At 43.3% G+C, this 12,546-nt stretch overlaps 1 protein-coding gene across 1 annotated transcript in view; it reads right to left on the reverse strand.

The window, feature by feature from the left end:
* The window catches only part of kcnj19a (potassium inwardly rectifying channel subfamily J member 19a), a 30,645-nt gene extending 18,511 nt beyond the window's left edge, over positions 1-12,134 (reverse strand). The window contains exons 1-2 of the mRNA XM_080446745.1: positions 11,160-12,134; positions 181-397 (exon numbers count right to left, since the gene is read on the reverse strand). Of these exons, the coding sequence (XP_080302871.1) occupies positions 181-397; positions 11,160-11,819 (877 nt within the window). The 5' untranslated portion in view covers positions 11,820-12,134. The remainder of the gene's footprint in view (positions 1-180; positions 398-11,159) is intronic.
* Positions 12,135-12,546: the final 412 nt, after the last annotated feature.

Genomic DNA, 12,546 nt, shown 5'->3' on the forward strand with positions numbered 1-12,546 from the left:
TCTACAAGTCTAGATTACCCTGAGTCTGGACAGACATGTACTGTAAGGTGTGTCAAGGGACACCTACGGTATCCACACAGTGTGTGAAAGCACTTGAAAGAAGTCATAAGAAAGACACAAGAGGCATAACAGGAAGAGATTTAGGGGGGCATGATGGAAGTTGAGAGGATGATTCTTCACCTGTGGTCTCCACGATGCCCTCCAGGATGACGACAATCTCAAACTCTTCGTTCTTGAGCGAGCGCTGGGACAGGTCGAAAAAGGGGCTCTTGGGGTTGATTTCATGACAGATGGTGAGAGGGGACACCAGAAAGAGCTGGTCCGCACCTGTCCCGAAACCCACATCCAACTCACACTGGTCAAGTGGCAGGAACTCCCCCTCTGGGGTTTGACGAGACTAAGAGAGTGGGCAGAGAGAGAGAGAGAGACAGAGACGGAATGATGCTGATGTTTTATTTAATAGGAGATTACTTCACGTTATACATATAAATGCAAGGAGCTTGATGCTTAAGCTGAGAAGATCAGGCACCTTGCAGTTACTTCTACCAGTGTGATCGTGGCAGAAATAGAGGTGTGGAATGCTTGTTTATAAGCAGTGATCTACTGCTTATAAACATCTACTGTATCTATCTATCTATCTATCTATCATCCTTGATATTGTCTTAAGTGATCATAAATAATATCATTAATCATCTAAATCACAGATAAATACCAGAAATCACTGCACTATTAGTTGTAGATGTACAACATATTACTCAAGGACTGAGGAGTTCTTGTTGTTGTGCCTCAATTGAATAATAATAATGTAGCCACAAGTTGTTGGTTTTTTTTACACTGCTCCGTAGCTACTACACATTATGTTTTTTGATATGATACAGAGGTCAGGTTTTTCATGTACTTTCTTTCGCTGTCTTTTAAAATCTTGGGACCATGTTGCAAATAAGTGTTCCTTGAATGAATAAAATCAATCAATCAATCAATCAATCAATCAATCAATCAATCACAGAGGTTACTGAGAATGTCACACTAGCCCACAGTCCATAGTCTGTTAGTCATGTTGACAACTTCTCGCTTCCTCTCTTCCTGTGAAGAAACATTTTCTATAGCACCCCATAGGAATGAATGAAAAGACTATTCAACCACTTCCAAACTAGCACCTTATTTTGGGCATGTCACAATTTTAATGTAATTATTTTTCTTTCAATTACATTCTCTAAAGTAAAAAATCACACCCAGTGTGAAGTGGGCGGTGTGGTCACAGTGGTCATCACAGTGATGGAAGAATGGAAGAAGTGATGGAAGAAGTGATGAAAGAAGTGATGGAAGAAACCATAACTTAAAAAAAAACAAATTTATGTTTTTTTTAAAGTTATGGTTTCTTATATAGGGCTATGCACATGTGTCATGTTTCCCTAGCCAATCACAGTCCTGAATAGACTGTGATTGGCCAATCACGGTGCAGGGTTCGGGGGGTACATTTGTGGCCAATCACAGCACAGGATTTGGTGTGAAATAGCAGATCTATAAAGCTCACAACGTGTCACGTAAAATAGGGCTTAAATAGTTAAAATGCCCCCTGAGTCACCTGAAAGGATTGTTATGCAATTATAGAGGATACATGTACCATAGTATATGTCTCTCTCTCTCTCTCTCTCTCTCTCTCTCTCTCTCTCTCTCTCTCTCTCTCTCTCTCTCTCTCTCTCTCTCTCTCTCTCTCTCTCTCTCTCTCTCTCTCTCTCTCCTCTCTCTCTCTCTCTCTCTCTCTCTCTCTCTCTCTCTCTCTCTCCGCCAACCTGAAGGTATATTCTCTCCTGAATATTCATTGGTGCTTTGTTTGTATTCACTACAGACTTGGCCCTTCACATTGATTTCCTGCAGGACTTCCATGGGGGTGTAGGAGAAGACAGCCATGTTTGGACAGGTCTTGCCCGCAGAGTGCTAACTGGTGCGGAAGCATTTAATTGCCCAGATGATGGTGGGGGAGAGGCACTGACGTCTGAACAAGAAGTTTCTTTCTGTCTTCCTCCATAACCAATCTGTTAGTTCCCTGTACCAATCTGTTTATAATTATTCATTTAATGAGATCTCTCTCTTTCTGTTTCCTGACTTCATTCTATTATTTCCCCTTTAATGAGATCTCTCTCTTTCTCTGTTTCCTGACTTCATTCTTTCTCTTTAAGTTTTCCTTTTTCTGACAGTGAACATAGTGTGCATGTCATAGGGCATTCAACACATTTTCTAAAGCCGAGGTTACTTCAATATGAAACTCCTTGCAGAGAATTCAAAATTGTAACCAGCCTTCGTTGCAGAGTCCAGACATTGTACAAGATCATAACCATGTAAAAAAAAAGGTGAAGTACACATGAATACAAAAGCTATCAGAAAAACCATTCATCAGAAAGAAATGAAAAACTGTAGCCTACACAGTAATGTCTTAATATTTCTCAGTATCAACACATCTGGGAATAATGAAATCAAATGATAGCTTTAATGTGTTTTTAAATTGGTTTTCTCTGTGTTATTTGATTTCAAATGAAAACATTATCAATCTTCAAGTGTCAAGATGACCTCTAAAGCCACAAATGACAACCAATAAAGGCTGAGATCTGTGCGCCTAGTCAAGAAAATAACAGTAAAGACAACGTCAAAACAGTTGACAATAATACATGTACTAGAACATTCACTACAAAACTCAACAATAAGAAAATGAACGAATCTAAGACTGAGGTTGATTTCCTCTTTTATACTGGCAGTGAATGTGCACGCAACGCTCTCTTTTCAACCAAAACTCCCTGGTAATTGGGATGTACAGTATCAGTACCACCAGCCACTCACACACACACATACAGTACAGTATAGCTCACCTTTCATGCCTAATTTATGCCCCGCCATACAGCGGTGTCACACACCGAAAATAGTATATCTACAAGCTCACAACACTTTGCATGCGCAACACGTTGTGAGCTTGTAGATCTGCTGTTTTGCATTAGGGTCTTGAGCTCTGCAGTGTTGTTAGCTCTGCAGTGTATCTACGTAGGTGATGTGCCTCCTTCCCCTCCTGGGTGTGCCTTGGGTTGGCTTCCACAGTGTCAGTTTGCTTTCCACCAGTTCCGGGTGCCTGATGCTCAGCCAGCCTCATCCTTCTCTCTCTGACCCTTCCGTAGGAGTCCACGTTTCTGATATGGTCGACCCATGTGACCGTAAGTGCCGTTCGTAGCATTCTTGTGTAGACGGCCGTTCCGGGCCTTTTCTTGCTGTACTGTGAGCGTCCATGTCTCAGCCCCATACAGTAGCTGACTCCACTCTATCTACGAGCAGCTGCCTCTTGGGGTCATCTCCCATGTCAGATTGTCACACTCTCCGTCCTCATCACATGCAAGGCATTCCAGGCAAGTGCCCTCCGGACCTTCAGGGTGTCACCCTGTAGGACGAGGGTCTGAACCTTGGCTCAAGTCCGACTATAGATTGGCTGCTCTATCATCCGAACCATCTTCTCAGGGACTTCCCCCGGTGTATGGTGTCAAGAGCTTTTTGGAAGTCGATGAAGGTGATCAGCGCTGACAGATTCCGCTTCCTGACACCTTCCAGAGCCACTATCTGCCCGACTGCCGTTCGCTCAGGGCTAAAGCCATTCTGTGAGTTTCTCGGTAGAGGGTGTAAGACAGGTCTAAGACGATTGGCTGTCTTGGTGGCTTTTGAGCTCAAGCTGATGCCCCGGTAGTTATCCATCTTGATGATGTCGCCTGACTTTGGTACAGGAACGATGATCATAATGTGTGCCACAGCTCCGGCAGCTCGCCAGAGTGTCACTCCATCCTCCCCACCTCCACCTTCTCTGGTCCTCAACCCCCCCAGTGTTGCCATGTCCAGGTCCACTGCCTCCAACCTGCCTCTACTCTTTGTGAAAGCTAAATAAACATGCTGCTGGGAAATATAAAATGTGATATTATGATAAATTACAGATCAAATGCAGATATTCTATATTGTAATAGTTTGTCTGAACTTTCATGATTAGTCCTAAACAAGTTGGTGGCAGTCCCGGTTACAGTGGCAGTAATGACGAAATATACACAAGCAGACAATTCTAGTGAATAATTCAATAGCTGCATTGAAAATAAAAAGATTGATCATTTATCTCAATAAAAATGCAAACATCTGTCATCGAGATCTTGATGTATCATACATCATTCCTACAAAAGCATTTCTCTTTTCTGGTCTTGTTACTGACGCGCACTGAAATCCAAACACGTCTTACCTTGTGTCTTTCCTTGAGTATAGAATAATGTGTTAGAGCTACTGGTCCACTCCATCCATAACCCAATCCTATCCTGACCTCTTGGTGACATTGCCCTGTGGTGTATCCACCCAAGACGCTAACCGCGAATGAAGTATGAGTAACCTATTCATCCACGCAGATGCCAGAGAGTATTACTGTTTATTTATATCTCCTGTGAATAGCAATGAGTTGCTTGTTTGGATTTATGTTACAGAAGCGTAAATACATAAAAGTATGTAATGTAGACTGCTTGAAGGTAAACTGAAATGCTGCTGCTATTGCCTGGTGCTGCTACGTGTGTTTTGTATGTGTCTTAGTGTTACATGTGGTTGTTTATACTCAGTGATATAACCACTCGGTGCCATTCGGGCTCACTCGAACTCGCCACCTGATTGGCCAACTGTCGCTGTCAATTACAGAACGATGTGCGACGACGCTGATAGGCTCGGTTAGTTGGTAATTCCACTAGAAACCCCCACAATGGGTGATCAGGCCAGACTCACTCCTGAAATCAACTCGTTATTATCAGGCTGCAAATTCTCTAAATAGTCTACAGCTAGTCCAGAATACTGCTGAGCGTGTACTGGCCTCTCTGCACTGGCTCCCGGTTAAATACAGAATACAATTTAAAATCATTCTCACCTACAAAGCTCTCAATGGTCAGGCACCACTGTATTAAAGAACTCGCCTTATAAACCTGCTAGAACACCAGTGCGTTCCCAGAATGAAAACATTTCGTTGTGAGAGCCGCATAGCGCCCAAACCTCTAGTTCTCTGAAAAGACTCATCAATCAGTTGGCTGAGAATGAGTGGAAGAGCTTGGAGGTGACAGCAGGATGCAGACAAGGTCATGCTCATTAGAGGACTGCGGAGGACCTTTTACCTTTTTTAGAGACATTTTACATATAAAGGCAATCCGGGGGCAGTATTTTGACATAATCTGAAATCTGCTTTTGTTATCACAAATGAGTGTGCTCTCTGTAATTGACTGAGATTTCATTCCCACTGATAGTGACCTTGACAGGAATCATTAAAAATAGCTTCTGTGATAAAGTTTCTTTGTCCATAAAATAACCTTTCATACAACAGCGTGGGAAGTGAGGGTGAAGAAAAAAAGAGCAGATGTTGTGAAGAACAAACACAATATAATACCCCACATTACGCTCTTTGTGTGTGTGTGTGCGTGTGCGTGTGCGTGTGCGTGTGCGTGTGCGTGCGCGTGCGTGTGCGCGTGTGTGTGTGTGTGCATGCTTCCGTGCTTGTGTGTGTGTGCACGCTTGCGTGTGTGCGCGTGCGTGTGTTCTCCCTCTGTGTAACTGTGGTTACTTTCGCTGGTTCCTGCAAGCTTCCCCAGTTCTCCTCCCCACTGAACAGGTGACCAACCACTAGTGTAAGGACAACAAGGACACAAACAAACCCCTGCCACCCTCTGGAGTGGATCCCCCCTGGCAAGACTGGGAGCAACTCTGTACATAACAGTGTCCAGCCCAGGTTAGAGACACTGCTGCCGTTAAATTGAACCCTGAATCCACGGTGGTGTTTAACATCAACAGCGATGCTACTTCTTTTGTTTTATGCATCCTGATGACATTGTATAATTGTGTTTCCTTTGCTTGACGTGCTGGGTGCACATTGAATTGCCATGTTGTTGAAATGTGCTATACAAATAGAATTGCCTTGCCTTGCCTGGATGCCCGTACGCATACACTCTTGCAACTGTTTCTTTTGCAACCAAATACTGTAGAAACTACGAGGAGGACTGTGAGGAGAAGAGAGAAATGCAGGACAATCACTAATTAATGCCTACAAGGCCATCTTCTATCCTTTCATCACCTCTACAGCTCACATATATTGAGCCAGTGTATAATTGCGTCTCGTCTCTCATTAGAAAAAGAAGTGGAAATCAATCTAAGTGCTTGTGGCTATAGTCTATCCAGCCCATCCCTCGATAATTCCTCTTACACCTTTGGAGCACAAAGCATTACAAATACCATGAGAGGTGAGGAAAAAGTCTCTTTTATTCTTGTTTGTGTGTTTTCAGTCTGTCACTCTCCAATCTTTCTCCCCGTCTCACTGTCTTTCTCCTGCTCCTCACTCTATTCTATATTGTCGGTCTGCTTCTTGACTCTCTTCATGCCATGCTAGTGTCATGTCTTTGGCAAGGCGTTCCACCACGATGCCCTCTGCAGCCGACAGCGATGCCCTGCAAGGCTGGCTTTTGACAGCTTGTGGTGTGACTCCACAAGACAGCTCCCGCTGGTCTGTCTCCTCTGCTGTTTACCGTCTTCCTGTAATCATCCACGACGTTTTAGCAGAACCGTGGTAAATCACCATGGATGCCCACTGTGTCTACAAGCAAGCTGTGTTCCCAGGTTTGTTTCCAAATGGCGTCAGCTTACAATCAAAGTTGTACATTAATCAAGGTGTCAGAAAACAAGGCCCTATCTTGCACCCAGTTAAAACAGCACTAAGTGCAGCACAGGTACCATTTCTAGTTAACTACTGTGATGCAGTTGTTATTTTCATGCCCAATGTCCACGTTGTATAATTACATTACCAATGTACTTCAGTGAGTCCATGGGCGTTATTGGTCGTAAAATTAGGTGTCTGGTGCATTGTTGGCTCCTTGCTATCTTAGGTACAGTGAGAAAAGTCAAAAAGCCTAGCTGCTCTTAAATCCAGTGCAGTGACAGCGCACATATTTCCTTAATATCTAGAGAGCGCATTATTTGGATTAAGATGCACACCTGCGTAGGCGGGTTCACAATGCACGAACACTGCTTGCAATCAAAATCCATCCGAATTTAAGACAATACTCACATTCAACATGGTAGATTAGTGAAAAAAAAGGTTATATTGTCCACATACTGTATTGCATAGGGCGAGATATGCTGGGAGGTAGCTACTATACCAAAAACGTACATTGTTTTTGTGCTCAGAAATGGCAGATGAACCATTTTTCAAGTTTATTTGTATTACTGTAACAAGACTATGACTAATAACTATGTTTTAGTAAGAAAAACGTTTTAGTAAGAAAAACGTCTCCAGGTGTCCTTGTATGGAGACCATAGGTGAGGAGAGAGAGGGGGAGAGAGATAGGGAGAGACATTTTTCATCCAGTTTATTTTAATAAGAATAATTATCAAAGAAACTCTCTACAAGTAAGAATGTAGTGAATCCATATAGCTCCTGGCTTTCTTTATCTGTCACTTTTCAACGTACAGCTCAATATCCATTTTGGAGCTGCGATGCACGGACGCATGGGACACAGTGCACCACAGGCTTTAATAAATGGTTTAAATTGCACGGTTACATAGTAAGCTCCACTTGGTCGGAGGCGCACAATTATTATTTGTGTGTGTGTGTGTGTGTGTGTGTGTGTGTGTGTGTGTGTGTGTGTGTGTGTGTGTGTGTGTGTGGGGTTAGAGCATCACTGAAGGAGGCACTGATTACTAGGAAAGGCCATGGGGCCCCCAAAATCAGTTCTAGGGATCATCCTATAATCTGCCCGATTATATGATGTCTCGTGTGCAAAGAAGACATTTTGGCCTAGGGGTAGAGGCAACCTCATAGGGTCACTCAATGTCCACTGTACACTGTACACAGCAAGTGTGTTCAGCGAGTTTCATGGCAATCCACCCTCTGTGCAGTGTGCCCTCTTTTGCCCTAATGGTGGCACTAGAGGAAAGGTCACCAAAAGCAGCAGGGTTATCTCTTCAAGACATGATGCACAATGTTTTTTTTATGGCAGCTGTGGCCATTGTGGAGTTGGTCTGAAATGTGTGAACATGGCTAAGAATGCAGTGACAACCAAAACAGAGGAAAGATCCAAGCAAAAGGCCGGCATGCCATCAACATATTCAAGACAAGTGAAAAAAATGCCAAGCATCACTTCTGACTCTGGCTTGCATAGCTCTTTGGGATTCATATACTGTACATAAAGAACATCACACACGCATGCACATACACGTGTGTGCGCGCACACACACACACACACACACACACACACACACACACACACACACACACACACACACACACACACACACACACACACACACACACACACACACCTTTCTTTTAAAATTATGTACAAAATATAACAATACTTCTTCCAGTAACTAATTCATATACAGAGGAATATTGGTCATTACATTTATGTTCAAATTGGAGAGCATGAGAAGGTAGCTATTCAACAGCACCACCAACATTTCTCCATAAGTACTGCACAGTAAGCATTCAAGTTTTACTGCAATTGCTATTTTGGATTTTCTTTTCGTTCTTTCAGTGACAATTAGCAGTGGTCATTCTCAAACAATGCTATCGTCATGAATCCTTCTGATCTTGCATTCATTCATTCAGTTTACACATTTGTTTTCATCATCCCTGTCATTTGAAGTGCCATCACCACATTCCCTCACCTGATTTTCCCCACCTGCAGCTCATTCCCTCATTACTCCCTCAGTATGGGTCCATCTCCACCTGTTCCTCACCAGATTGTCTTTTGCATTACGCTAAGCCTTATTCCCTGGACACCGGTTCTTTGCCTGATCCTTTGTCTTCACTGCTTGATCTGCAGGTTCTGATTCTTTGTCTGATCCCTGACGGTTATTAACCCTATATACTTTGATGTATGTCTAAAAAAGCAGATATGATACATTTGTTAAATGCTTGCTCATTTTCACCAGTCTAAAATGATTGCCTAATATTTGCCTATTTTCGCTGAATGTTTCCCTATTATGATATGCCCAGAATATGGATGTTAGGGTTCATGTGGTTAAGTTTGTCTGCGGCATGGTTCCGACCCTTGCCCATTTTCTGTATTAAACTTTGTGAACTTCAACTTTTCTGTGTCATGATTGTGGGTTGGTACCTGTTTAGTGAGTGTTAACAGCTATACACTATTCTTGCATAACTATGATCTGAGTGACTCATTTTAGATTCATGCAGTCTAGGTGAATCGCCCGTGTTTCCTCTAGTGCATTATAAAGCTCAAAAAGATGCCTTGAGTTTTCTCGGATGCTCAATGTTGTCACAGCAAAAGGGCCTTTGAAGCGAAAGAACAAGGCTAGGCCACAAAGCCCTAGAGCTATTCTATTACAAAAAAAAATACGGGGGAGAAAACAATATGTGCTGTGTCTAATGTACTTCACAAACACATGAGTGGGGGAAAACAGGTGGAGTTGCAAATGTGTTTCCTTTGTAGAGGTTGCTCTCCAGTGCATAGACTACTTCTGTTCCCTACAACAAAGCTGCCTCTCTCTCTCTCCCTTATTCATCTTCTGTGGCTCTTTTTTTATCCATTGATAAAACAATGCGTATAAATTGCCTGACTACGACATTGGAGACCTCTAATTCAGGTGCGTTATGCAGATTCACTCTCCAGTAGGCTATGTAGGCCAGAATTTGAGGCACAACTTTATGGGAGAACCAGGTGAAATCAGTATATGTACTTTATGGCTGTAGGGCTTGTTGTGTATCTGCCTGCCTCTGACTACACGGAATACCAGGGCTCTCCTTGCCTCCCTTGTCCCCCTTGCATGCATCATTAAGCTGACCAACACTCTGCTCAATGTGCTGTGCTGATGGGGATATGCGACAGAACATAGAGATAAACAAGCTCCAAGCACCTCGTCAAAGCTGTTTGTCTTCTTTACAGTCCATTTTGCACATTGAACATAAGTGTAAATGTGACTGAAAACAGCTCCAGGAAAATAAGCACTTAAATGACAGTGAAGTCGCCCTTATTTTTCATGGGAATGCTCTGCACGGTATATGATTCACGGTTGCATGTATTTTATGCGAGGTTCATTATCTACGGTATATGTGAAGATTTACCAAGGTATTATTCATGAGTGTATATAGATTGCCTACAAATTATATAGTATAATATATGGCAGAGAGAGAGAAGGGACAGGTTTCAAGCCCACTAGTAATTGGTTTGTGACTTTAGCCATCCAAGCCGCAGTGTAATGAACAGCCTCCATTAAATTCATGTTTGTCTAGGTGTTTTGGTCCTTTTAAAGTTTAAATTAGGCTTCTACTACAGTGGTGCTGCTTCCCACTAAAAAGACTCCCCATTCTCTTATCACGGTGGTCTGAGCCTGGCTGCCACTCAGCCACAGTGATGGATTATATAATAATGCCATCTAAAGCCTTTTTTGTTTAACAAGGCAGGCATGTGTGTGGGACCTGCTTAAATTAAGCATTTATCCTGGTCTTTCATATGCAATATTTTCTGTTCCTTCTCATCCTGGGCTTGAACTTTTAGATGAAATGAGGATGCAAGCTGGCACGCAAGGGCTGAGTGAATACACATAATCTGTGCTGTGGACCTTTCAATTTCAATAATCTATTTTTGCGTAGCATATTTTGACTGAGATGAGGAAAGATTCTGCCCCTAAACTTCACCTAATTCCTAGATGAAACAGCAGTGGGACTTAAAGCAGCAAGATTGCATCATTTAAATTTCCATTATGAACCAATAATGTGATCCCTTTGACACAGTATAATAGCCAATTACATGGGGACGGGATTTGCTCATAAATTGCACGCCATGCCTAAATCGAATACTTTCCCAAGCCTGCACTCTGGGGATTTGGTTGGATACAAGTTGTGGTTATCAAAGTGGGACTCTCAGGGTTCCTTGAGGGGGTTCTATCTAAATAGACCCTTACAAGTCTGTAACTCTGAGAGTGTGCAAATGGCACCAAATGGACCATTTTTACACTGTCAGAGTTAAGGGGGGTCCTTGAAATGTAAAAGTGTGAGAAACACTGGGGATTTGGTTGAGTACAAGCATCTTGGGGACGGGGTCAGTCAGTTTATGGTCAGTAAATAGCGCTGTGGCGCAGAGCGCATCTGGTCGCTTTGTTTGCCTTACCTTTATGAGTTTGCACCTGATCTGCGCGGAGACCATATGGCTGTTCCGCAGGTTGCCGACGCGGAACATGAGACACAGTTTACCGTCGCGCTGAGAAATCACCGCGTCCTGGCTGAACATCAGCGTCTCGGCGCGCTTCTTGGGCTGGGACATCTTGATGAACATGCAGCCGATGAGAAAGGCGTCCACTATGGAGCCGAGGAGCGACTGGAACAAGAACAGTATGATCCCCTCGGGGCACTTCTCCGTGATGTAACGGTAGCCGTAGCCGATCGTGGCTTCGGTCTCGATGAAGAACAGGAAAGCCGAGGGGAAGTTGTAAACGTTGGCCACGCACGGCGTGTAAGACGGGTCGTGGCCGTGGTTTATGTCTCCTCTGATGTAGGCGATGATCCACCACATGGATGCCATGACCAGCCACGCTATAGTGTACGTTAGGATGAAGATGAGCAGGTTCCATCGCCATTTGAGGTCCACCAACGTGGTGAAGAGATCAGAAAGGTATCTGCTGGTCTCCGTGTTTCCGTGCTGGACGTTGCAGCGTCCGTTCTTGTCCACGAAGCGCTGGCGTTTCTTTTTGACGGGCGCCGGAAAAGTGGTCGCCCTGTTTGTGTTTACAACCTGATAGTCTTCGCCAAATTTTCTACGGAGCGCAGCCATGCTTTCACCTGAGTTCTCCTGAAGTAGATGGCAATTATTTTTGTTGTTTCAATCCATCTTTAAGTTTGTTGGTCCCAAAAAGACTGGTTATCTGCAGTGCGTAAAATGCGCCGTGGCCATTCCAGAGCGCAAGGATAAATCCTCAAAAATGACCTGTATAAATCACTTTTAAACAATATTCCCTGAGTTATCTCACAGTAAAATGTGTTGTGAAAAAATGTGTTGTGAAAAAAAATCAAGACAAGTGAGTTTTGTGAAGTTCAGATCAGATCAGATCAGAATCCAATCAATGAACGCTGACAACGCCAATGAGCGACGTTGTCTCCCATTCACAGCTACATGCGGGTTGTCGAAGATAAAAGAAGGGTGTGAGGGATCTGTGGGAAGGGAGGGAGAAAAAAAGAGGGAGTCTCTCTCTCTTGCTCTTTCTCTCCCCCTCTCTCTCTCTCTCTCTCTCTCTCTCTCTCTCGCTCTCTTTCTCGCTCTCGCTCTCTCTCTCTCTCTCTCTCTCTCTCTCTCTCTCTCTCTCTCTCTCTCTCTCTCCCTCTCTCAATTTTCAATTCAATTCAAATGAGCAGCAGCTTTATTGGCATGAGAAAACATATACGTTTACATTCAAAAGCAAAAGTGGAACAAAAACAATAAAAACAAAAAACAATGCATGTAGGCTACTATTAAATATTGAATATAAATGGAATAAATAAAAGTGTAAATAGAGCTCTCTCTC

Source organism: Gymnoscopelus braueri, assembly GCF_963280865.1.
Source record: "Gymnoscopelus braueri genome assembly, chromosome: 13".
Taxonomy (NCBI): domain Eukaryota; kingdom Metazoa; phylum Chordata; class Actinopteri; order Myctophiformes; family Myctophidae; genus Gymnoscopelus; species Gymnoscopelus braueri.